This window comes from Protomyctophum bolini (genome assembly GCF_963924005.1).
Source record: "Protomyctophum bolini genome assembly, chromosome: 16".
Lineage (NCBI taxonomy): Eukaryota > Metazoa > Chordata > Actinopteri > Myctophiformes > Myctophidae > Protomyctophum > Protomyctophum bolini.
The window spans coordinates 21,507,079-21,534,541 of NC_137877.1; the positions used below are offsets into that span (position 1 = coordinate 21,507,079).

At 42.7% G+C, this 27,463-nt stretch overlaps 1 protein-coding gene across 1 annotated transcript; it reads left to right on the forward strand.

Annotated features, from left to right (window-relative positions):
• The first annotated feature begins 556 nt into the window (after positions 1-556).
• LOC308331191 (pyridoxal kinase-like) lies at positions 557-26,718 on the forward strand. Its single transcript, XM_080786437.1, has 11 exons — positions 557-823; positions 2,498-2,552; positions 7,324-7,428; positions 9,301-9,384; positions 10,112-10,146; positions 12,516-12,601; positions 14,171-14,216; positions 14,431-14,542; positions 15,184-15,314; positions 17,199-17,265; positions 24,307-26,718. Exons 1-11 carry the CDS (start codon positions 740-742, stop codon positions 24,417-24,419), a joined length of 918 nt encoding a protein of 305 aa, XP_080642563.1. The 5' UTR covers positions 557-739; the 3' UTR covers positions 24,420-26,718.
• The last annotated feature ends 745 nt before the right edge of the window (positions 26,719-27,463 follow it).

Here is a 27,463-nt window from a genome sequence, read left to right on the forward strand (position 1 = left end):
GCCTGCTATTGTGCCACCAACAGGTGGTGTTTGCAGAACACATTTATGGAAGAAAATCCCTCAAATCATGAATTTGCACATCCAATTGCCATCAACGGCGTAAGAATTGGCCTATTATTGTGCCTGCACTAGGTGGCCACAATAACCTGACCTGCTGACCAGGCCTGGTGGAGACCTGTGCTCGGAGGAGCACTTTTTCTAGTTGGATAATGATCCCTCAGAAAAGGGATATGCATAGGGTTCATGTGGTTCATGTAAAAAAAATGAAAAGAAAATCCCAACACACAAATAATTGTAAAAAATAAGCAAAATCTACAAGGTGACTAGCCTAGTAACTAGTAAAAGTACTGAAAATTGTAAAAGTATAAGTGCTGTAATAATAATATGAATAAAAAAAAAAAACTAGTACAGTAAAGATTACTTTATTAAACTGCTTGTAGGTCATTTAGCCTTTAAGCCGGTTGCTCGGCAACCAACCAACCAACCAATCACACCGTGGGTGCCCCCCTGGGCTATGGGATGTAGACTTCAGTTGCTTTGTGGAAATGTCAGTGCGGCTGCTTCTCTCTCTCGACTTCTCCTCCTCCGTCCGTCCTATAATAACAAGTTCCAGCGTACCTGCTGCCAGCGCCGCGTTACTGTCGCTTTGTTCTTATTGCGTGATTGCCATTTTAAACGTATTTAAGCCGTGACAACAAAATCTGTGTGACCAGTGAGTCCTGCTTTTATATTGGTCGATATGGAGGAGTGCCGTGTGTTGTCCATTCAGAGTCATGTTGTCAGGGGATACGTGGGGAACAAGTCTGCAACATTCCCACTGCAGGTAAGAAGAGGTCAGAGAGAGTGAGAGGAAAAAATAATGAATGGCTGTGGTTCTCAACATGAGGTCCGAGGATGTTGTACTAGCCTACTCTGTAAGTCTGCAATATTGTATGTAACTCGACTGTTATGGGGTCACTGGAAGAAAACAAAGTTTGAGAACCACTGCATTTGAATAAATGTCATGAGAGTGAATAGAGCTCATTTCAAGACTCATCATGTAGTAGCCCAGAAACATGAATGTCATGTGAACCATGGCTAATCATGTAGATGACAGATGATGGTAAAGTGGCTTGAACTCGCTTCCCCAAATGACACATTGATTGAGACACGTTTGTAACCGTTTTACCAGTGTTCTGCAATAAATAAATTAACATATAAGTTCTCATTGATTCAGCAAACTTGAAAGTGAATGAATTTGACCTAATCTACTGTCACAATAGCTGGTTCATGTGATTCCCACAATCCCACAGACAGCAGAGAATAGCAGAGGCCACCTGCCATCATTTATTTACTCAAACAAAATGTGACAAACATGTAGCCTAAAACAACACTAGACAAACACAGAATGCATTGATGAGTGCAGCAGTGTCTTGTTTTAACACCTGTCTGCAGTGGTGGGAAGTAACTAAGTACATTTACAAGTGTACAATTTTGAGGTATTTGTACTTTACTTGAGTATTTCCAATTTCCAATACTTTTACTTCTACTCCACTATACATCCAAAATACTACTGATCCAAATACTACTGCATTTATTTTAAAACTTTAGTTACTAGTTACTTTGAAGATTTAGATTATTATTACAAAGCCTAGACTACATTAAACCACTTCAGCCTCATCTATTTTCAAAATATTTGTATACATTTGAAAACTTGAAATGAGATATTCCACAAAGTGAATACTTTTGGTACTTTAACTACATATGTTGATGCCAGTACTTTTGTACATTTAGAATTCCGGACTTTTACTTGTAACAGAGTATTTCTACCCATTCAGGGTGGGAACCCCTTTTGGTGTATTAAGCATTATGTTATACTTTAGTTATTGAAAAATAGCAGATCTACAAGCTCATAGCACATCAAGCTCATGCCGCACTACAAGCTTGTAGATCTGCTTTTTTTTTTTAATATCTTGAAAATGTGGCGCAAATCTTATATATATATATATATATATATATATATATTCTTTCACAGCAAAGGAGGGGGGGGGGGGGGGGTCCCTGGAACAACATATTTTCAGATGTGGGACCCAAGCCAAATACAGATAATTCTGGGGGTTATGTTATACTTTAGTTATTGAAAAATAGCAGATCTACAAGCTCATAGCACATCAAGCTCATGCCGCACTACAAGCTTGTAGATCTGCTTTTTTTTTTTAATATCTTGAAAATGTGGCGCAAATCTTATATATATATATATATATATATATATATATATATATATATATATATATATTCTTTCACAGCAAAGGAGGGGGGGGGGGGGGGGGGTCCCTGGAACAACATATTTTCAGATGTGGGACCCAAGCCAAATACAGATAATTCTGGGGGTCCTTGACATGAAAAAGTTTGAGCGCCACTGACATAGAAACAAAAACTTGGGTTAAGTAAAAACAGGTGTGTACCTTTTCCACCACTGCTGTCCATTCTTTGTTGACCCCCTGGTGTTTCCGTGCAGGTGCTGGGTTTTGAAGTGGACTCCATCAACTCGGTGCAGTTCTCCAATCACACAGGTTTGCTGACAAAAAATGTTCGGCGACTAAATGTTTTTCACTGACACAAACTAAAAAAAAGTATGCTATGATGACTAAAACTAAGAATAAATATGTTGACAATTTTGCCAACAAATAAAAACCAGACTGAAATGGAGAAGAAGACTAGCGGAGAAGAGATCCTGTAGAACTAAAAGACAAGTCTGAAGTCATTTTCTGTGCTCGAGTGTTGCGCTCTGAAAATATCAGATCTACAACCGTCCACGACACGTTGTGAGCTTGTAGATCGGCTATTTTCATCATGCAACCAAGTATAAAATCAGGCATTACAACGCCATCAAGGCCTGTCAAAATAAATATTTTACTTAAAAACTTAAAAACCAATGTGCTAGCTGAAATCTAAAATGACACTGATTCCTGGATTGAATGGGTAAAATAGAACAAATAAACATACTACATACATGCAGATATTGTACAGATATTATACACTGCGTACACAGCGTACAAATGGACCATTACGGGTCCATTTGTACACCCTCAGAGTTGGTTCCTGGACCCTACGTGGAGGAACAGTGTCTTTTAAATTACCCACTGTGAAGCACTTCAGTGGTTTTTATTAGGCTGTCCAAGTGGAATTGGTGGTGGTGTTCAATCTCTCACCCATCTCGAACCACTCGACCCTATTATTTTACTGCCTACTCGATGAGCTACTTTCATGTGTTGTTATTACAGTGCTGGCTAATACCATAAGCCATTAAATCTGGGAAAGAAGCACCTGTGTCATTTTACATAATTTTGCATCACAATTTTAACCACTGTAACCATATTTTATACTTACTATATTTCAACAATGAGCTTGTAGGTCTGCTATTTTTGAAAAGTCAAGTTTGAGCACCACTGATATAGACAAAGCACAAAATAATATGTTTTGTTAGCATTTAGAAGAAATTATTTCGTAGAATCAGCCTCAGATTTTAATGGGTGTGGATCATTGCAATAAAGCGAATTTTATCCAAATTTGACATAATCACAATTAGTGCAGCGCGTGGTCTTGTTGTGCAACACACATACTGTACATACAACCCTTTCCACCTCACAACCTCTTGCATAGCTCATCTTCAAACTGGGGGTGCCTCCCCTCCCTCCCTCCCTCCCTCCGTGGCGAATCTCTTCCCACATGTGCCCCACTTTCTCCCGGAGAAGAATCCCCTCTTTGTGCTGCCCTATTCTGGTTCTGCCCTGGCTTAAATGACAAATTCTTCCTGCCTGCCACACGTGCAAGGATCAGATGACCCTCCTCGTAACATGGTTAGATGTATGTAACAGTGCATGATGTCACACACAGTAGTGTAGGGGAGTGTGGACTTTTGGAAAACTGTAGTTACTACTAGTTACATTGTAGATTTTGATTGTTATTACAAAACATGCATTAATCACTTGAAAATAGCAGATCTACAAACTCACAATGCATTGCATCAAAATACCAGTACCAGTACTTTTTCCACCACTGACACCTTGCATGTCCAAAACCAAAATGGGAAAAAGAGAACCTGTGGATCCAGTGGATCCAATGTAGGTATTATTTTGTCACACAAGCTCTTGACTTGTCATTGGTTCAATATTTACTGTATAAAACACTTAGACACTTTCACTTTTTTTCAAAATTTTCAAAAGTAGTGAAAACATTCTGCAAGATCTGCAAGCCCAATAGAGCGTATAATAGACGTCACTTTCAGTAGAGGGCGTCAGTCCCCAGGTTCATGTATTTGTTTAGTTGCATTGAAATCCCCATTGAGGCGATTTTAGATCGCCTCATATAACAACTGTGTTTGAAAAATAAACATGTCACCCCGGCCGCTTCACTCATATGGATATGAAGAATCAACTGACTGAGAGAAAACGCTAATCTTACTGCTGCTGAATTAGTTAGATTTTCGCTAGAAGCAGACTGTAACATATATGAGTGACTGGTTTCTGCCCGACAGCAACAATATTAGATTCATGCTTTATTTTACTCTAAATAGAATGGCCATGCTGTAGAATGGAGGAGGGGGATCCACAAGGCCATGCATGCACTTTGTGCCTTAACTAGTTAACTAACAGCACAAGTTCAATGAGACACAGACAGACTGGTGGGTGTTCTAGTAGTGTAGCCTAAAGTACTGCAGATGACTGATTCTCAACCTGTTTTCGCTTTTTATATATACTTTATTGAGAATTATTCAGGGGTTTACAATGTATACATATTTTACATTGATGTACAAAAATATATCAAGGCATTTCAATACAAAGGTTTTTTTCTTTTCTTTTTTTGTTGCACTTTTTTACAATGTTAATAAGTGCCATGGTGTCAGTTAATTTTTTTCTTTTCTTTTTTGAGTCAACAGTTCTTTGTCTTTTCAGTTCAGTTTGTATTTGTTTAAATACCACCTCTCCTGAGATGGCCTCCTGGTGAATCACCATGGCACTTTTGGTGTTCCATATCTTGTTAACTACAGTGCAAACAATAGTCCAGTAAAAATAATTCAATAAAAACTCCATACATGACTGCATTATACGTGACATTAATATTAAAACCAATTTGTGACATTTTACCCCACACCTCTCTAGACCTCTGGCAGTCTACTAGCAGGTGCTCTATAGTCTCGTCTGCATTACAATTTTGGATCGGGCATTTAACAGTTTTAACAAAGCAGCTCCTTTTTACCACCGCCCTTACTGCTAGTCTCCTCACAGAGACCTCTTTTTTTCAGAGATGTTTTTACTACTCAAATTCTTTATACATACCCGCTTTTGATTATCATCAAGATTCTTTTAGGGGAAAATGCCACCATACAGGTCATCACATATTTTACCATAAATACATTTACTTGACATTTCAGTCCACTCAATATTTAGATGTCCCCATACATCACTTTAAAATAAGGCACTGAGCTTCTTAACCTGTCAACCTGTTTTCCATTTCCAGGCCTCCCCCCTAGTTTGACATGTATCGTGGAATTCTGTATTATTCCAACTGGAGGAGACTTATTGTCAAATAATATAAGAGGCAGAAATTGTGAAAATAGCCAGTCTACATGCTTCTATTTTCAGATTTTTTCACAGTATTTATCTGTGGGAACTGAGTCAAACTAAATGTAATGCCTCAACTCCTCCAATTCCAAATGCTTCAAATGTGATCATTTTGGGCGGTTGTGGCCTGAAAAGGTTGAAAACCACTAAGGTTGTACACACGCTGGGCTCCTTCTAAACAAAAGCAAAGTTAATTAGAGGGGTTTACTGATGCTTACCTAATGTTTCTTTTTCTTTTCTTTTTTTTGTTTCTTATCTTATTCTGGACTTTCTCATTAGCTGCTCTCTCTTGCAGACCCTGCCTGAACCCCACTTGTCTCTCTGCTCTTGGGCACCAGGTCAAAGAGGCCTCTCTCGCTCCCTCCTCCCTCCCAAGAAACTGGTGACTGGGCCTGCCTGGGTTGTAAATTCACTCCTTGCTTCTTTCTCGTTTATTTTCTGTCCCCCACTTAACCTGAAGTAAACCCTCCTGGCTTTTATTGACTGACACAGAAGACTGGATACAGGCGGGAGACACACACACACACACACACACACGCACACGCGCACACACACACACACACACGCACACACACACACACACACACACACACACACACACACACACACACACACACACACACACACACACACACACACACGTACAATTTAATTTGTGGTCCATACCGGTGCACAGAGTTCTCGCTGAACCCAGAATGTGACCCTGTGTCAGTATGAGAAGGCCTCCCGTAGTGAAGTCTGAACAGAACACTGATGGGAACATAGAGCGGGTGATGTTGTTACTGGAGCAGAAAGAGGGTGAAGTCACACATTTCTGATGAAACCATGCTGTTGAGACTGATGATTTGGGCTAGTTGGGGGATTATATCACACAGATTAGTTTACTTTTTGGCACTTTCTGCTTTATTGAAGATGTATAGTGTAGACTAGAGAGACAGGAAACCGAAGATAGACACTGACAGAATCCGATCCCCATCAAACCGACCCCATGTGGACACATGGGGTCGGGTTTGATGACAGTCGGATAGACAGACTTTTAGCAGGCGGAAAATTCAGTTTCAGCTTCACCCAGCTGATGGCTGCTCAGTGCACTGCTCAGATGGCCATGTTGAGAACATGGGGGGGCACCAGTTAGAGGCTAAGTGTCTTGCTCAGGGACACTTCGACACACATAGACTGGGCACATGGGGTGACCTTCTGATTCCCAGGTGGCCTCTACTCACTCAGCTACTACCACCCTGGAGGAGCATAATGGTCTGGTGTATGCTCCAACTGAAGGCTGAAGCCACCAAGCACAGCCACATACCCCACAACAGTTGTAACTTGTAATCCCACTCCCATATATGCAGCAGTACTGTACAGTACAGTACAGTACAGTACAGTACACAGTATGTCTGAAGAGGTTCATCTAGTAAGAGACAGCCTATGCTGGTGACTTTGTATCAAGTGCAAACACATAATCACACAGACTTGAACTTACTCAAAACTTGAACTTACTCTTTGTCATGGTGTAGCTATACATGTGCCGTTTAGTGAATGATAATAAGCTTGCCTGAGATTGTTGACGTAAAAATGCCCTACTACAGGCCAGTGATGTTAATTCTGTCGTTTACTTTACTTGGATGGAACAACGGCTCCAAAACGTGTCAGTAAGTTTCATGGCCTAAAATGTGATTTGTCCTTCTCACTTTGAATCTTCTCTTCTGTGTGTTTTATTTAGGTTATGCCCACTGGAAGGGTCAAGTGCTGACGGCGGAGGAGCTGAACGTGTTGTACGAGGGCATAAAACTCAATAACGTCAACCACTATGACTATGTCCTGACAGGTGAGGTGAACTATATATCCACTTAAAGGAGTAGTTCAGGTGTATGAAATGTGCACCCAGTACAACTTAAAAAAAGTCTTGGTCAAAGACTTAGACCAGGGGTATTCAACTGGCTGAGCCAAATGCGGCCTGCGGATCGCCCCAGGTATGTAAGTTACAGGTATGGTGTGTGCGATATGAAGTGTGACATTACCATAATTACAGTAATGCTTAATCATATTCTATCATATTCAAGAGCTTTTGGAGAGAAATGAGCCAGACAAATGTCTGTGCAATAACTGCAAACATGCTTTCTTGTTTAGAACCTACTGTAGTTCGAGTAAAAAAAAAGCTTTCTTTGATGACATCTTAGGATAGATGTAGACCTATTTGACAGTGCAGAAACATAATTGCCTTCCTTGATGTATTAATGAGCATCAACGACCATCACCACTATGAGGGCATATGATTAAAGCTCACATTTCATATCAGCTCCCCTAAAAAAAGGGTAAAAAAGAAAATAGATTTTTATTTTTCATTAAATCGATATATATCGTTGGGATTAATATTGATATATATTGATATACGATACATCGTTACATGCCTAATTCTAACTCCCTTTTCTGTTGAATTTCTTGACCTCCCAACTACAAATTAACTTTCTTTTTTGTTCAGTTACTGTACATACATCATTATCATCATTCGAGTGCCCTTGGGATCTGCAACACAAGCTGCTTCCAGTACCACCTTTTTATTTTGTAACATGGTTAGGCAGTGGGTGAGCCTGAGACTTAGGAATAGAAGGCTAATATTTTACCAACTATAGTGTCAAGATAAAGCCAGTGACCTTCATGAAATAAAGTTAATTGATGCAACATTTGATAATCGTACGACAATACATTTATAAATTATCTTCCGAGGTGCAAGAAAGCTTGTTCAATATCTCTCTCTCTCTCTCTCTCTCTCTCTCTCTCTCTCTCTCTCTCTCTCTCTCTCTCTCTCTCTCTCTCTCTCTCTCTCTCTCTCTCTCTCTCTCTCTCATTCATTCATTCATATTAGTCTGCTGTGTGTGCTCCGTTTCAGTGCCTGCACCGCACATCTTTACTTTAGCAATAATATTTTCACAGCCATGAGTTACAAAAGCGGCACCTTCATACTAAAGCCACCGTTGCATTGAAAATGCCTACAAGGAAAACTGAATAACACAGCATCTGCTTATTTGCTGTGTGGGTTGAGATGAGATAGAAAGCTTTCTTTTTTCTACCAAGTCAGTTAACCCTGAGGCATCATGTTCTGTTGTTGCGCTTTAACTTTTGAATTGCCTCTGTAGTTAAACTGAGCAAAATGTGTCATTATAAGGCCATAAGCCTATAACCTGAGACTGGTTTTGTAGACCCCCTCCGTTTTTCCATTGGCCCCATAAACCTCTTCTAACCAATCTACTACAAGCTTTATATAGATCTGCTATTTTCACTGAATGTTCAGCAATTGTGACATGCCCAGAAGCATATGGATGCTGGTGGTTCATGTGGTTTAAGTTGAAGCGTGTACCGAAATGCAAAGGACTTATTTCTAACTTCTAACTTCCATCTTTTAATAACCAATCCAGGAACGCATCTGTGTCATTTTAGATCATCACACTTTTTCCAAACATCTTGAAAGTTTGTACAAATCTTTGACTATAAATCTTTGCTTCTGGGGTCCCTCCCTGGCACATAATTATTTTGAGATGGGGATTCGTCCCCAAATACATCATTTTGGGGGTCCTTGACATGAAAAGGTGTGAGCACCACTGGTGTAGCAACGTACATTTTTCAGAAAACTATTAGGATAGCATTTGTAGAATCGGCCTCATGTCTTAAATGTTCACTTAAAACTGTCTTCTCCCCAAAGGATACAGCAGAGATGTGTCCTTCTTGGAGACGGTGGTGGACATAGTTCAGGAGCTGAAGAAGGCCAACCCCAGCTTAGTGTATGGTGAGTGTTAAAACGATCACTCAGTCCAGATGTACAGCAACACTGTACAATCAAGTGTTCATTTAAAGGGATATTTCACTTTCAAACATGTTTGAGGACATTTTAACGTCTACTCTAGGCTTTTGTGAGCACTGTTTTTAAGTTGCTCGAGTCTGTAATATTCTGTATTTAGATATTGATATTTTAAAAAGAAGAAAACAGAAAGGACAATATCAGTCATCAGATATGGGTATTTTTGATGATTCTAACATAGTTGAAACTTGAAACTGAGTTTTAAGTACACAATGGGTTTCTATAGGAAGGGGGCAAATATCTAAATACTGAATGAAGTAACTTAAAAAACTGTCTGGGGTAAAACACAAAAGCCTTAACACCCCGAATGCAGGAACCGGTTTTCTATGTGTTTCGAATCCCAACGGTCCGGTGCGTTTAGCGCATGTTTTTATTGATTACTTTCAATCGCCTTTCTACACACCCGGACAATAGATCAAGCAGCCCCGATTCATCCCACAATACTTCGGTCATGTGATAAAAAAAAAAAAAAAGCCTCTCCCCCGCAATGTGTAGAATAGTCTCTGTAACCGTAATTCGGTGTATAGTATACAATATATGTATATTTTTTGTGTTCATTTTTATATCTGCCCGACAAAGTGAAGTAATGTCCAAATAAACCTGTGAATACAGTTTACATACAGATCTCGTCTCTCTTGTCATGTTTTCTCCTCAGTTTGTGATCCTGTTATGGGAGATCACGGTGCCATGGTGAGTGTTCTACTGGCATTTATCTGTTTAGGGGTGAAACAATTAATCAAACTAAATGTATTTAATCGATTCCATAACAAAGCATTAAAGCCATATACTCTGTAACATTCATTTCAGTAGTCTTATTGTCTCCACCAGGCCGAAGGCATGGGGGGAGAGTATGTTTTGCACTCCGTCCGTGTGTGTGTGTGTGTCCGTCAGTCCGTCTGTTACCAGCTAATCTCCGGCACCGTTAACCCGGTCGATGCCAAATTTTGCACGCACACTACCTGGATGCCAACGATAAACCTCTGCCCCTAATTTTCCAGAATGGCCTGTTATAGCGCCACCAGGGAGCCGACTTTTTGCTGTTATTCCTCCAGATTCTGTCCAAAAATCCCGCAAATCGTTACACAGTAGCTCTATAGTCATGTATTCAAGACTGATCTATCCGATATTTCATATTCCATCCTAATTGGCTAACATTGGCTTTCAAAGTTTGCAGTATTGGCCCGTTTTGAACAAAAAGCTTCAAATCATGAACCCAGCGTGCAATTTACGTGAAATCTTTCACAGACTTTCCTACTACTACTACTACTATTTTAACTACTGAAGAATTTATCCCACCCTTTTCACATTGGCCTGTTATAGCGCCACCAACAGGTGGATTTTTGCAAAACACATTTTTGGAACAAAATGCCTCAAATCATCCAATTAATGGCATAATAAGAAATGGCACACTTTTCACATTGGCCTATATAGCGCCACCAGGAGGCCACAACCTGACCTGGCCTGGTGGAGACCTGTGCCCCGAGGGGCACTTTATCTAGTTTTTGTGACATCTACTGGTACCTCTGTGACATTACAGTGTTTGTCAAGTGTACTGCTGCAGGGTCCTCCTAGCCTCACGTAGAGATAATAATACACTGCGTGGATATTAGTATTGTCCCTCTCAGATTTTTTTCTGCAATATTCTGCCCCATATTTGCATACTGGGCCCTGGTTGGTTATAGCCTGGTTCCAGACGAATCTGGTTGGCTCGTCACCGTTTCGGCCGTGAAGTCCTCCCACAATTGAGAGGGGCTAGACTTAATCTGCCTGGGGAAATATGCATAGAGTATTAGAGACACACAGGGACTACACATTTCATGCCCCCAAATGAGACAGTGGGGCCGTTTATTATTAATGAGCTTTGAGCGTGAGCTGTAATTTCACGCTAAGCTGGTAAACCTTCTTCTGTTTGATAGTTTCTTTTTTTTAGCGAGTGATTCAATTTGCATTGTGATGATGAAACCTAAATTTTTGTTTGACTAACAATAAGCGTGCTTGTAAGATCAAAGTGTTTTGTTTATTCTTCAATAATAATGGATATTATTTATAACACAGTACACTTTACATTCGTTAGAATCTCAAAGTGCTACAATGAGCAAATTTATAAAATAAAAACAAAAGAAACATCACACCATTAAAAACATCTAAGAAACGGGAACACAACATTTAAAACATAAGGGCATAGCTATAAAAATGATTTGTTTAAAAGGAAAGTCTTTAGTCCTCTCTTGATTCTTTTGTGTGAAATGAGTCAACCAACTGTGGTGCTCTCAGGTGGGTGGGGGGGGGGGGGGGGGGGGGAGTGCGTTCCACAGTTCGGGGGAATGTAAGGGTTTATGCAAAAAGTCCGAAGTCTGAAACGTTGGTTTCTCTGTATCCTCAATACAAGTGTGGCATTGGCAGCTACGAGTGTGCGTCTAGGCCATACAAAAAATTCATTCAGTATCTTTCCCGTTGGCTGGCACCTCACAAGGACTGGTGTGCTGTGCACCCTTTTGCTTATAGTTTATGCAAAAAGTACCATAAACCCTTTTTTTAGATCAGGATTATTAGCTCACAAATGCAGTAGACTAAGTCTACGTGTGTGTGTGTGTGTGTGTGTGTGTGTGTGTGTGTGTGTGTGTGTGTGTGTGTGTGTGTGTGTGTGTGTGTACTGTACAGTGTTAACTTTTACTGCATATTTTGGCGGGCCTTTGACTGATTTTACATTTGGTGGCATGCTGAAAATAGTGAGTGTACAGATCTGCTATTTTCAGAGCGCAACACTCGAGCGCAACCAAACATAATATTACTTGTCTATTAGTTCTACTGGGTCTCTTCTCCACTAGTCCCTCCCCAACATTTTAGTCTAGCTTTTATTTGTTTACGAAATTGTCAAGATATTTAGTCTTAGTTTTAGTCATCATAGCTTAGTTTTTATTTAGTTTTCGTCAGTGAAAAAAGATAGTCCATGAAAAAAAATCGTCATAGTTTTAGTTGACAAAATTAGCATGTGTACTGTACTGTACTGGATGGTTAATAATTGTCATTATTTCAAACCGCTCCATTTGTTGTTCCAGTACGTGCCAGAGAACCTGCTCCCGGTGTACAGGGACAAAGTGGTGCCGATGGCGGACATCCTCACCCCAAACCAGTTTGAGGCAGAGTGAGTGAGTGCTGCGGCAGTAGTTCACCAGGGGGTGTGTGCGGTGAGGTGCATGTGGGGAGGGTGGTGTGTGCGGTGAGGTGAGGTGCATGTGGGGAGGGTGGTGTGTGCGGTGAGGTGCATGTGAGTGTGGTGTGTGCGGTGAGGTGAGGTGAGGTGCATGTGGGGAGGGGTGGTGTGCAGTGAGGTGTGTGCATGTGGGGAGGGGGTGTGTGCGTTGCGGTGAGGTGAGGTGAGGTGCATGTGGGGAGGGTGGTGTGTGCGGTGACGTGCATGTGGGGAGGGTGGTGTGTGCGGTGAGGTGCATGTGGGGAGGGGGTGTGTGCAGTGAGGTGAGGTGAGGTGCATGTGGGGAGGGGGTGTGTGCGGTGAGGTGAGGTGAGGTGCATGTGGGGAGGGGGTGTGTGCGGTGAGGTGAGGTGAGGTGCATGTGGGGAGGGGTTGTGTGCGGTGAGGTGAGGTGAGGTGCATGTGGGGAGGGGGTGTGTGCGGTGAGGTGCATGTGGGGAGGGGGTGTGTGCGGTGAGGTGTGTGCATGTGGGGAGGGGGTGTGTGCGGTGAGGTGCATGTGGGGAGGGGGTGTGTGCGGTGAGGTGAGGTGCATGTGGGGAGGGGGTGTGTGCGGTGAGGTGAGGTGAGGTGCATGTGGGGAGGGGGTGTGTGCGGTGAGGTGCATGTGGGGAGGGGGTGTGTGCGGTGAGGTGAGGTGAGGTGCATGTGGGGAGGGGGTGTGTGCGGTGAGGTGCATGTGGGGAGGGGGTGTGTGCAGTGAGGTGAGGTGAGGTGGATGTGGGGAGGGGGTGTGTGCGGTGAGGTGCATGTGGGGAGGGGGTGTGTGCAGTGAGGTGAGGTGAGGTGGATGTGGGGAGGGGGTGTGTGAGGTGAGGTGCATGTGGGGAGGGGGTGTGTGCGGTGAGGTGCGTCGTCGCGTCTCGCATCATCTTAGCAAAACACAGAAGACAGTACGGAATGACTGCAATCAATGACTCAAGTAGGCTCCCCGCTGCCACCTGCCATATCATATCACAACATAATGTTAGATCATTGACCTAAATGATGTTATATCAACATGGATAGTATGACTATAGTGGCAAATGTGCCGCGTAACGGCACAGGCCCACGTACCAGTGGTTGCAAACCTTTGCCATGGAGGGTCCCAGGTAAACATCTCATTTCTCTTTTGGGTCTTGAGCTAAAAGGTTTGGGAACCACTGCTATACAGTATAATGACCAGAAAGGACCACTGGGGGACTGTACTTTTTTCCCCCTCTACATCAAGGGCCATGTCTTGCTTTAGAAACCTCATACGTCCAAAATGGTTACTTCTCAGGATTCAAATAGCAAAATAGAAAAAAGTAGCAGATCTGCTGCATCTGCTTCTGCTACTTCTGCCCGACGATATGGATATTGCCCAGCCCTACCCTATACACTTGACATGACCACCTCATCTTTTGAATGGGTTCTTTGTAGAATGACACATGCATGAATCATGATGGTTGTGACAGAAACGTTTCTTCTGTGTCATTTTGTGTCAACGTCATGTGTAACCTCTCTAATTGTCTCTTGTAGACTGTTAACTGGGAGGAAAATCAGCACGGAGAAAGATGCTATTGAGGTGGGTGTCATAAATCACTGGTTCTCAGACATTTTAGGACCTTCAGTGTACAAATGGAACCCATTTTTATTCCTAACTTTGATTGATTGATTGAATCAATCAGCCAGAATATCTCGCCACTCTTTTATGGGCCAAGATCCATCGGATGAGAAACCATCTGTCATTGTGGCTGTAAAAAAAAGTCTAGTTGTAATTCTGTCCTGTTGTTTCCCAGGTGATGGACTTGCTGCATGCGATGGGACCAGAGACGGTGGTACTTACAAGCACAGACCTGCCCTCTAAAAGTGGGGACCAGTTCCTGGTGGCCCTCGGGAGCCAAAGGATAGGTATAATCACACCCGTGTGAACTGAGCGGTGCAACTATACTTGTATTGTGGTAGTTTCTGTACTGTGTTCTGAACTGTAGTGTGTACTGTACTCAGAGTACTGTACTTCTTTACTGTGCTATTGTAATAGTTAGATGTAAACAAACTGCACACAAAAACAGATCCGCCTTACCGTTTTACTTTCAGAAACCTCTTATCTCCACATTCTAACTCTAAACATTCTTAACTTTTTTCTGTAAATACATTTTCTGCTTGATCATACTACAGCGTCACACAAAAGCTACAAAAGTAGACTTAGATGTTAGGGAGGGGCTAGTGGAAACTAAGCGAACTTTGCTTCATTTGGATTATTCCAGTTGGAGTGAAGATACTGAGGCGATGGATCGCTTCGTCCGCACCGCCCCGGTAACATTGCACCCGGTCGCGCCACGTTGCATATTTGCCTTGACTTTGTATGTAATCGCGCCACTCGAACATAACAAAGGTTTGGCCAAACTTTGGCGTCAAGTAGGGCGTTCATTTATGAAGAAAACACAAATTATAATATGGAGATAAGCGGTTTCTGCCCAAAAGCAACAATATAATAATAGTATTGTTGACTTTGACCCCACACTGTGATGTTTGCTTCCTACCCTGTACAGTGAGAGCGGACGGGACCGGGCAGAAGATACGGATGGAGATGCCCAAAGTAGATGCTGTGTTTGTGGGGACGGGAGACCTCTTTGCTGCCCTGCTGTTGGCCTGGACTCACCACTATCCCAATGACCTGAAGGTGAACAGTACAATACATGCAATCTGGGAACCCATTCGGTAATAATGTTTGGGTTTTTTGCCCCTGGGGCCAGTACCTCCTTTTTTGTGTAGAAACATAAACTTCCTTATGCTGCATTCACATGGAATCAGGCAAGCGGTAGATGGAAAACGGCAAAACCTGCTGGACAGCACGGAACGTTAAAAACATTAAATATTTTCACATTGATGCCGTCTGCCGTTACCGTCGCCGGTTCTGGCTGCCCGTCAACTAACATGACTTCCGGTTTGCCGTTTACCGCTTGCCTGATCCCAGGTGAATGCAGAATTAAGTGTACTTCCTCTGGGGTGCTTCTGTGTTTAATCCTACTAACACTACATGTTTAGGGCCGTGGTGCTTGAGAGATTACAGTACATGTGGCATGACGTATAACACAACACAACATAACATAAGGTGTATATATGGGTTAATGTAACAGTTAATAAAACAAATCGTTTGTAAGAAATAATTCATAATTGCGACATTTCCTGGCAGTGTGTTGTTTGGTTGGTTGGTCACCACAGGCATAGCCTGGGCACCATTCCATTTTGTGTTTATGAACCGGTCGGGAGCAGATGATATCGCTACGTATTGTTTTGTAGTCCTCAATCTTCCGGAACTTCCTTTTCCCTCAAACCGATTTTTCTCAATAAAAGCTACAGGCTACGAGAGCTTTTATTGTTATTCTTCCGGTTTGAGGGAAAAGGAAGTTCTGTTTGATTGTTCCTGCCTGATGACTACAAAACAATACTACAACATGATGTAACGATATAATCCGTTCCAGACACGGCACTTTTGGAACAGAGACCAGGCTTTGTCATCAATATTAAGGCCATGTATGGAGATCCCTGATGTCATCAATATTGGCCAGCAACTCTACATCTGACCTCAAACCCTTAGATCTCCATATATGGAGCTGACCTGTTCTGACATTCCATATGGTGATCCTTATTCCTTCCCCATCCATCCTTCCTCTTCGATGTCTCCCTTTTGACTGATACCTGTCCATTTAAACTCTAGACGGGCCTGCTCCCCCAAAGTTTTTACGGCAGCCGCCGAAACAGGCCCCAAAATGAAGACCCTTATCAAACCCTGTACAAGACACTGCCCCCGCTGCCACCCTTAGATCTCCATATATGGAGCTGACCTCTAGACACGCTCCATATATGGCCAGTACAGAATTAATTACATATGTTGATCTGACCCCCCATTCCAAAGCGCCAGCGCTCGCCCAGGAGTCTGCTGTCACCCAAGCGACCTCGCCCTTTAGGGCGAGGTCGCTTCTTGCCCTCAGGCGTCTTACTGGTTTAATAAAATAGTTGATTCATAATGGGTCACTATTTTGGACATAAGCGAAAATCTGAACAAAAAAGTAAAAACCTTTTGCAAGTTAGTAATAGCTTGTAGATGTGCTATTTTAACTATATGTTTAGGGTTAATCCATTTGTTGATTAAATATTTATTTTCTGCTTGTATTCGAAAATGCTCAATAGTTGCACAACACAACGCAACACAATCCATAATGTGAGAGGAAAGAAGGCACTGGAGCAACTCAGACAGTTTAAACCCTTTTTTAATTCAGTGTGCACCCTGTGAATTAAAAAGGGCTTAAACTGTCTGAGTTGCTCCAGTGCCTTCCTTCCTCTTGCTACCTGTCCTGCCTCTGAGATGCACCAGATTAGCCTACTACCACAGGCTTGAGACGCGGTGGAACTCCCTTCTGCTTAAACTATCCATAATGTGTCCTTATGTTTGCTATGGGAAAGATCTACAAGCTCAAAGCGTGTCGTTTCTTTTGGTACTTTTGTGTGACACTGTGGTATGTAGAGCGTTTGTTAACTGTTTATTTCTCCCTCTCTTTCTTAGGCTGCCTGTGAAAAGACGTTGTCTTCGTTGCACCATGTCATCAAGAGGACCATGACCTATGCACACGGTATTATACTAGTGTTAATAACTGTGTCAATTATGACATTGGTGTCCTACTCTTGGTTGTTGATGATAGAGCAAGGGTTCCCAAACCTTTCAGGTCGCATCCCCCATTAATAATCATAATCCTTATAAGCACTTGGAATTGTAGGAATTACATTTAGTTTGACTCTGTTCCACAGATAAATATTGTGAAAATAGCCACACTAAAAGTTTTCAGTTTTATTTATTAACACATAAAGAGTTAAAAACAGTATAAGACATTGTTACAAAACCATATGTCTAGGGGTAAAGGTAATGTAATATATGAGAGAAACGGAAACCAAGGCCTTAATACAAGGATTTATTCAATAGTATAATGAATAAATTATAAGAATCAACAATAGTTTACAAAATAAATGGCTCTTTAACTCGCATGAACATAATAAACGGAATCCAAAAACAAAACTAAAGTTATTCCTTTCCGAAGGGAATAACTTGGCTAACAAAAGTTCAGCTTCACAAAATAAAGGAACAAAACAGTTGGCGACATGTAGTAGTAGTACGACGGATGGGGGAAAGACCTTGGAAGTGTTTCCCCAGCGCTGGGCTGGGCATGAATGGGCTATGTAGTGAGAGAGCCGCGGCCGCTAGCTCGCTCACGTGACCGTCAGCCAATCAGGGAGGTTGATCAGACCTCCATGGTCATGGCCAACAGGGTTACCCCAGCCACACAGCTGATGACAATCAGTCTGTCTGAAAACCCATTAGTATCCTCTGCATGGGAGGAGAGTTAGTCTAATACAGGTTCATAACAACTGCTGCACAGATATAGATATATATATATATTAGAAGACATCTAGGCCTAAGATAATCCACATACATATATATATACTATAACAATATACCACCATATAAATATATATATACTATTAGCAATAAACATATATATATTTATAATCCAAAATAACACTCATAAATCATAACACTCATAATTACTCATAACCACACACGACCATAGTCGTGACACCCCCCTTCCCGAAAAGAAGTTATATCCCCAAATAACTTCTTCTCAAAGAAGAGAGCACCTTAAACCCGGGAAAGGGCATCCGCAAGGACATTGTCCGTCCCCTTCTTGTGGCGAATTTCCACTTCAAAGTCCTGTAGCATCAAGGACCATCTCATCAGTCTTTGATTTGAATTTTGCATTTGCCTTAGGAACACAAGGGGATTATGGTCAGTATAGACAACAATAGGCAACGGGCTTGAGCCAACATATACCTCGAAAAATTGTAATGCAAGTAACAGGGCGAGAGCTTCCTTCTCAACGGTACTATAGTTACCCTGCGCTGAATTAAATTTCTTTGAATAGTAACAGATGGGATGATCGATATCCTGAAGATCCTCCTGGAGCAGGACAGCACCGGCGCCACAGGCGCTGGCATCCACCTCCAGCTTGAACGGTTTGGTGAAGTCGGGCGCAGCCAGGACTGGAGTGCTGCAGAGGAGAGCCTTGCAGGATTCGAACGCTAACTGACAGGCAGGCGACCAGATAAATACTCTTTTGACGCTAGTCAGCGTAGTCAGCGGCGCAGTGACGGCAGCAAAATTTTTGCAAAACCCCCGGTAGTAACCTGCCATGCCCAAAAACCGGCGGAGCTCACGCCTAGTCCTCGGCACAGGATATTCTAGAATAGCCTGGATTTTTGCATTAATAGCACGTACCTGGCCCTGACCAACCTGCTTCCCAAGATACGTTACGGTCGCACAACCAAATTCACATTTTGACAAATTTAATGTCAGGTTAGCCTCTCCTAACCGCTGAAAAATCTGTCTCAAAGTGTGTATATGCTCAAGCCAAGTATCATTATATGCCACAACATCGTCCAAATAAGTCTCTGTATTGTCCACGCCTCTTAGTACATTATTCATTAATCTTTGAAATGTCGCTGGTGCATTTCTTAAGCCAAACGGCATCACTGTATATTGGTATAAACCGTCTGGTGTCACGAATGCACTGATCTCTGATGCACGGGGTGTCAAAGCCACTTGCCAATAACCCTTTAGCAAATCCAATTTAGTTACAAATTTAGCAGACCCCACCCGATCCACGCAATCCAACATCCTCGGGAGCGGATAACTGTCAGCCTGCGTTATATTGTTAACCTTACGAAAATCTGTACAAAACCGCTGGCTCCCGTCAGCCTTAGGCACCAGCAAGCAGGGGCTAGACCACGCACTGCTGCTATGAACAGCCAGCCCGTTCTCTAACAAGTAGTCAACCTCTTTTCGTAGTAAAGCACGCTTGGTTGGATTAACCCGATAGGCATGTTGCTTAATAGGAGGGCAATCCTTCTGTACAATTACGTCATGAGAAAGGGCTGATGTGCATGATGGGTTATCTGAAAACAGATTCACATTATTTTCCATCAAATCAATAATGTCTGCTTGCGCCTGGGGACCCAAATGTTTTAAATACCCCGGTAAATCATTCAATATTTCAGAGTTCTGTAGACGTGACCCAGACGAACCTTTTACACGCAGCCCATCACTCTCAGGGGAATAAAGTGACGGCGCTGCTGCAGAAAGTGAGGCGACAACTGCGGGAATAACAGGAGTATCTGACTCGGTGCGAGCCAGATACGGCTTGAGCATATTCACATGACAAACCCTTGTCTTTTTACGACGATCGGGCGTCAAGATCACATAATCCGTTTCACTTATTTTTTTGTCAATCACATAAGGACCACTGAATTTGGCCTGGAAGGCTGAGCTTTGCAGTGGGAGCAGCACCAACACCCTCTGACCCACAGCAAACACTCTATGCACAGCCTTCCTGTCAAACCATGCCTTCATTTTACCTTGAGCTTTACTCAGAAAGCTGCTAGCCATCTGTCTGGCCTTGTGCAATCGCTCGCGAAACCCCGCAACAAAATCCAATACATTAGTCACCGGCGAGTTTGCGTTGGCTAATAAGCCCTCTCGAAACGCACGCAACGGCCCGCGCACCGTATGGCCAAACACCAGCTCCGCTGGGCTAAACCCCAGCGACTCCTGTACGCTCTCTCTTACTGCCAGCATAAGATAAGGCAAGCCCTCGTCCCAGGCTTTACCAGTTTCGTGACAGTATTTCTTCATCATCGCTTTCAACGTCTGGTGAAACCGCTCAAGCGCGCCCTGGGACTCAGGATGATAAGCGCTAGAGTGTCTGTGTTCTATGCCAAGGGTGGAAGCAACTTGAGCAAATAATTTTGACATGAAATTTGAGCCCTGGTCACTTTGAAGATACCGGCAAAAACCAAAAGTAGAGAAAAAGCTAGAAAGCGCTTTAATAACTGGTCTCACTTTTAGTGTGCGTAATGGGAACGCTTCTGGGTAGCGCGTTGCACTACACATTACAGTAAGAAGGTATTTGTGACCAGATTTTGTGGTCGGTAATGGACCGACACAGTCAATCATGATGTGCTCAAATGGTTCACCCACAGCAGGGATCGGTTTCAACGGCGCGGGCGGAATAGTCTGGTTTGGCTTCCCCGTCATCTGACACACATGACAAGTGCGGCAGAAGTCAGTAACAGACGCATTCAAACCCGGCCAGAAAAAATAGCGTAGGATGCGGTCATAAGTTTTACGAATGCCCAGGTGGCCAGAAATGTTGTCGTGAGCCAGACTGAGAATCTGGGAACGGAAACCCTGAGGTACCACAACCTGACGCACCACATTCCATTTCAAGTCACCGATAGCCGCTGGAAACCATTTACGCACAAGGAGGCCATCCTCTACACTATATGCACTCGGCCCAGCAGCCTCACCCACTTTGGTAACTGCCTCCCAGCACACAGAGAGAGAGCGATCGTGCTTCTGCGCATGCGCAAATGTTTCCCTATCGATATCAAACCCAAAATCACTTTTAGTAGCCAGCAAGCTTTTCCTAGCCCGCTTACGCGGTGTCTGTGGGGCATCACCCACTGGTCGCTCGGCACACAAGAAAGTGTCACACAACGTAGCCTCGTCATCAAACTTTTTCGATTGTGCGCGAGTCACAGCACAACCCGGAAACACAGTGGGTGGGGCTCCCAGCGCAGGCATAGCTACGTTAGCCACAGGTTTTTCAACCACTTCTAGCGACGCAAACACTTTGTCCCCAGCTATGTCGTTGCCAAGAATCATCCCCACACCTTCAATGGGTAAACTTTCACGTAGCCCGATCCGCACAAGACCAGAAACAAGTGGAGAGCGTAGGTGGATCATATGCAATGGAGCGCGAGAGGATATCATTTCCACGCCCAAAACCAATGCATCGGAACCACAAAAGGTATTCTCCGCAAATGGCAGTACACTCTGTAAAATAAGGGACTGTGAGGCGCCTGTATCACGCAAAATGGTGATAGGAACGCGCTCATTTTCCTTATCAGACAGCGAGACTGAGCCATGCAAAATAAAGGGATCAAAACACTCCTCTACCTCCGCCCGGACAGCCATAGCTGTCTCGGAAGCAGACCGAGGAATAGTATGCACAAACCCCACACCCTTTGGTTTTTTTGAATACACATTTCCATTTCCATTCTCTTTCTGCTGCTTATGTTGTACTTTAGGGCAGCGAGAAACCAAATGGCCCACTTCATGACAGTAAAAACAAGCACGATTGTCAGGCGCTGCACTTGCGCCCCTCGGTGGACTTTTCGGTTGTGACAATTTGTGCTGTTTTTTCTGCATGTTGAACAGACCCTCCCCGCTACGCACCGGAGAAACACCCGAACGGTGCGTCAGATCATATTCATCGGCCCTCACAGAGGCTTTAGCAATTGAGTTAATCTTTTGTTCCTCAAGATAGACAACAATACGATCTGGGATACATGATTTGAAATCTTCCATCACTATCAGCTCAGTAAGCTGCTCAAAAGTGTGTACGTTGCTCGCGTTGCACCATTTCCTAAACAATGTGGCTTTTTCACGGCCAAATTCCACAAACGTTTGAGTAGAGGATTTTTGAGCGGCCCTATATTTTTGCCTATAATGTTCAGGCACCATTTCGAAACCGCTAAGGATAGCCGCCTTTACGACATCATAACATAGGCTCTCATCCACCGTGAGTGCGCTACAGATATCCTGTGCTCTACCTGTCAACTTACATTGGAGTAGCAAACTCCAGAATTCCCTGGGCCACTTAACAGCACCAGCAATTCGTTCAAAAGCACAAAAGTAGTTATCCAACTCACCCTCCTTGAACGCAGGTACCAATGCGATTTGTTTGCTTATGTCGAACGCTGCCACTCCTCTGGAACCTGGGGGTGACCCGTGTCGCTGCTGGGAGGCGGGCGCCCCTGCGGACGCCTCGTCGGGGTAGGTCTGGCCTCGCAGGCGTGCCATGTCGAGCTCATGTCTCTGATGCTGTAGTTTGCACTCCTCGCTCTTCAGCGTTGTTAGTGCTATTTCCAGCTCAAGCTCCCGGAGGCGCAGAACCCCCCCTATGTCCTGAGGACTCCCCCCAGTGCCCCGTGGGTAATCATGTGGGGCCTGAGCAGACGGGTCCCCCGCGGGATCCTCGCCCTGCTCTAACACACCCGTAGTGTCAGACTGATTGGCCCCACTAGAACTCGGTTCTGCGACAATGAGTGATACGTCTCCCCCCTCACTCTCATCTGACAGCATCGTAATGACTCCCTGTGAAAACAACTGCCGTGAGACAGCTGCGAAAATCGCCTCTTTCTTTTTGGTACCGTGCGGTAAAGGAACGTTAAATTGTTTGGCAATACTGTACAATTCCCAATATGAGCACTGTTGTAGCTCCTCAAGCGACAGGACATCCGTACTAGCACCCTGGTCATCAGAGGCCATACCAAATACAGGCCATATACAAAATCCGCTACTCAAACTGGTACGAGCAACATACTCACCATTAATACTCCCCAATCCGTCTACCACCAAAAGCAATACTAGCAAAACAAAAAACATAACCAACTGAACAACTGAATCCTTAATTTGTTTTTTGAAACGGACGGGCTCCCAAATATGTTACAAAACCATATGTCTAGGGGTAAAGGTAATGTAATATATGAGAGAAACGGAAACCAAGGCCTTAATACAAGGATTTATTCAATAGTATAATGAATAAATTATAAGAATCAACAATAGTTTACAAAATAAATGGCTCTTTAACTCGCATGAACATAATAAACGGAATCCAAAAACAAAACTAAAGTTATTCCTTTCCGAAGGGAATAACTTGGCTAACAAAAGTTCAGCTTCACAAAATAAAGGAACAAAACAGTTGGCGACATGTAGTAGTAGTACGACGGATGGGGGAAAGACCTTGGAAGTGTTTCCCCAGCGCTGGGCTGGGCATGAATGGGCTATGTAGTGAGAGAGCCGCGGCCGCTAGCTCGCTCACGTGACCGTCAGCCAATCAGGGAGGTTGATCAGACCTCCATGGTCATGGCCAACAGGGTTACCCCAGCCACACAGCTGATGACAATCAGTCTGTCTGAAAACCCATTAGTATCCTCTGCATGGGAGGAGAGTTAGTCTAATACAGGTTCATAACAACTGCTGCACAGATATAGATATATATATATATTAGAAGACATCTAGGCCTAAGATAATCCACATACATATATATATACTATAACAATATACCACCATATAAATATATATATACTATTAGCAATAAACATATATATATTTATAATCCAAAATAACACTCATAAATCATAACACTCATAATTACTCATAACCACACACGACCATAGTCGTGACAGACATATATTAACCATTGTTCTGTGCAAGCCTAGATATGCCTAGATGCTTACAGAGAACCCTGTTTTGTAGAATCAAATATATTAAAAAGTATATTTTAAAATAAATACCAGTAATACATTCAAGAGATGTGTGTATACAAACATACATCTGCAGATTCTGCACATAAGAGATGCATGCATGCACGCACACACACACACACACACACACACACACACACACACACACACACACACACACACACACACACACACACACACACACAATGTTTGCCTCTTTCTTATGTAGTTATCTTTCTCTCTCTCTCTCTCAGAGATGGCTGGTCCCAGGAAGAGACCCAGCCCCGCCCAACTGGAATTGAGGATGGTCCAGAGCAAAGCCGACATTGAGAATCCTGCTATCGTCTTGGAAGCTACAGTTATATAAGAAACTTCTTTGTTTGTTTTTTTGACACAGAGGACCATAGTCTTGTAATAATAATAATGCTAATTCACGTCACATCCGTGTGTGAAACGGCTCAGACGGCCGACTGACACAGACATGTTGGTTTTATTTTTATAATTACGTTATGGACTGCTGCGTGTCTCTCTGCCTTATAGACACTTTTAGGGAGCGGTACCACATTTTCATAAGAGGTCAGTAGGTTTTACCATACTTATATCCCACAGGGTAACAGGAAGATGGGCAGTCTGGACACTAAGGAAGAGTGGGCACCTCCATGTAAAATTGGCTATTCTTCCCAGAATGTAAAAAAACGAAACTAAAAAATTGCCAATTTTAGATCAAGGTGCCCACTTGTCCTTAGTGCCCAGTCATCTTACACACACACCCAGTCATCTCTCACACACACACACACACGCACGCACGCACGCACGCACACGCACACACACACACACACACACACACACACACACACACACACACACACACACACACACACACACACACACACACACTTGGTAATTAATGGGCATATGTTGTATGTTTAGGTATAAAGGTAGTTTGTGTGCGTGAATCTTCTTCCACACAATGACCAATTGATGAAGAAGGGGGGTTCCAAATTAACAATAAGAAGCACCGTCAATACAGAACAACTGTATACAATTTACACATATTTGTACACTCAGCGTTATGGAGGTCCTTGAAATGAACAAGTTTGATTACCACTGTACTAACCTCGCCTCACCAGGCTTTCCACCGCCTCTGTTTCAAAAGTCTGTATGATCCCGCCTGGGGCCGGATGATGTGGTTACGTCATGTTGTAGTATTGTTTTGTAGTCGCCAGACAGGATGAACAGGCGGCGACAACTTCCTTTTCCCTCTCAATAAAAGCTCTCGCTTACGAGAGCTTTTATTGCTTTTAATCAAACAGGAAGCAACAAACAGCTTCCTTTTTGTTGTAGGCAAACCATTGCCTACAACATTACGTAAGCATATCATCCGGCTCCAGCCCGGATCATATACCGAAATGAAATGGTGCCCAGGCTACCACTGTACTAAACAACTTAATTCCCAGAGTGGGGAAAAGTGATGACCACATGACTAGGCTGCTACCGGTTTTTTGTCTCGATTCTTAGTCACCACTGTAGTCTGTACATTACGCACAACATGGGTGCAAAAAGCATGATATCATTAATTAGTTTTAGAATTTGCACAGTGTGCAACAACTCCGGAAGTTTGAAAACCTTCTGGGAGAACTCTCTCTAATAACTGCATCATATCAGTTGTATAAGATTCATAATGTTGTGTTATAATGCGTTTTAATTATCTGATTGTGCATGTAAGCATTATTGTATACCTATATTGCACTTATGATGCCTCACAAATAATGCACTTCAAGTAAGGTTTTGCCACCTTTCACATATAAATGGGAGGAAAATGAGTCGAGGCCTCTCTATGAGCTACCATTTTTAGTACCTAATTATAATCTGTATACCCTAATTCAGTTAAATTTCACTTCGTCTCAGACAAGAAATGTAATTACCGGTAGTTATTTTACATAACATTTCATTGTTTTACAATCTTTTTTTATGAGTTGATTTCTGTCTCCTTTTAAATTATGCAATGACCTTAACAATGTATGCGAGTTAGATCAATGTCTAAAGCATCTCAAATTGAGATGTGGCTATTTGCACAGATGATCACATAATTATAGTTACTAATGCTAATGTCCTCATTTCACTTTCCATCAGGGTCATTTCTCAATCCCCTAGGACGGTCAAGGGTTACCAAACTTTTCAGGCCGAAATAATCAGATTTCGCATTGCGAGGCGTTTATAGGCTATTTTCAAAATGTTTGCCTCTTTCTTAGATCTGTCTGATTTGACAATTTGACACATTGAAAGATTTTAACAAATATCTTGTATGGGGTATAAATATTTTTCAGATGGGGGTTCGCGGACAAATAGCCTATGCTACACATTAATTTGGCGGGTGGGGGGTTTGGCATAAAAGGTTTTGAGAACTTCTGTCCTAGGTGTCAGTGTAGAAAACCTTGCTGTCAAATGGCCTTAACAGGGTTTTGTAAGATGAACAGTGCAAGTGAATGTCTTTTAAAAAAACTTATCAATGTCAATAGAGTGTCGCAGTCCTGCCCCCTTTCATGACGACAAGCGGCCCGGAAGAGAATTTCGCATATATGTTTAAAAAAGTATTTATTTAAAGACCTTTTAAACCCCGGACAAAGTCAACTCGGATGGTGACAGATCATGACAATAAACAAAAATGTTGGGGCCGAACAATTTCTTCTAATTATTTGTTTGACCCCAATTTTTTTGTTTATTGTCATGATTTGTCACCATCCGAGTTGGCTTTGTCCGAGACTTTAAATGTCTTTACATAAATACTTTCTGAAAAATCTATGGGAAAAATGAATTAGAAATGCTCTTCCAGGCCGCTCTTCGGGAGCGGGACTGCAACACTCTATCCTCACAAACTGTTGGAGAGAAGTGCCATACCAGAAGCTGCTGTTCTGATAGATTAATGTTTGAAGAAGAGTAATAATTAAAGATTAATCTTTTCATTAAACGGTCTCATTTCTGTGCACAAGTATTACAGCTGACAGTGTCTGCAGTGCTCCCCAGGAGAGAGGAGCTGAATCTTTCTCTAGGGCAGTCTTAAAGAGAGCCCGCCTGGGAAGCAGAAGGTCCCAGGTTCGATTCCCGGCCCATGCAATGTGTTCACTAATCCACAATAAGGATAGCTCACATTAATCCACCCAGAGAATGAGTCATGCTTGTATGGTGCAAGACAGCCTTACCTGTGAGGTGTTCAAATTGTTTTTGATTAGGCGTGCAACAGTACATTTTTTTTTTATCTATAATCAATTATTTAATAAAAATATTGATCGCTATTTAGGGTGTATCATAAATGAAAATCTTGAATAAAAAAAAGAAGAAACTTGCATGTTGATCAACGCTTGTGCACAGAATTATAATATAGAAATATGATATCAATATTAATCAGTATAT

Coding starts and splice junctions, on each gene's coding strand:
- LOC308331191 (XM_080786437.1), top strand. CDS start 740: ATGGAGGAGTGCCGTGTGTTGTCCATTCAGAGTCATGTTGTCAGGGGA. Junction 10,147..12,515: donor TGGGAGATCACGGTGCCATG/GTGAGTGTTCTA, acceptor TTGTTGTTCCAG/TACGTGCCAGAGAACCTGCT. Junction 15,315..17,198: donor ACTATCCCAATGACCTGAAG/GTGAACAGTACA, acceptor TCTCTTTCTTAG/GCTGCCTGTGAAAAGACGTT.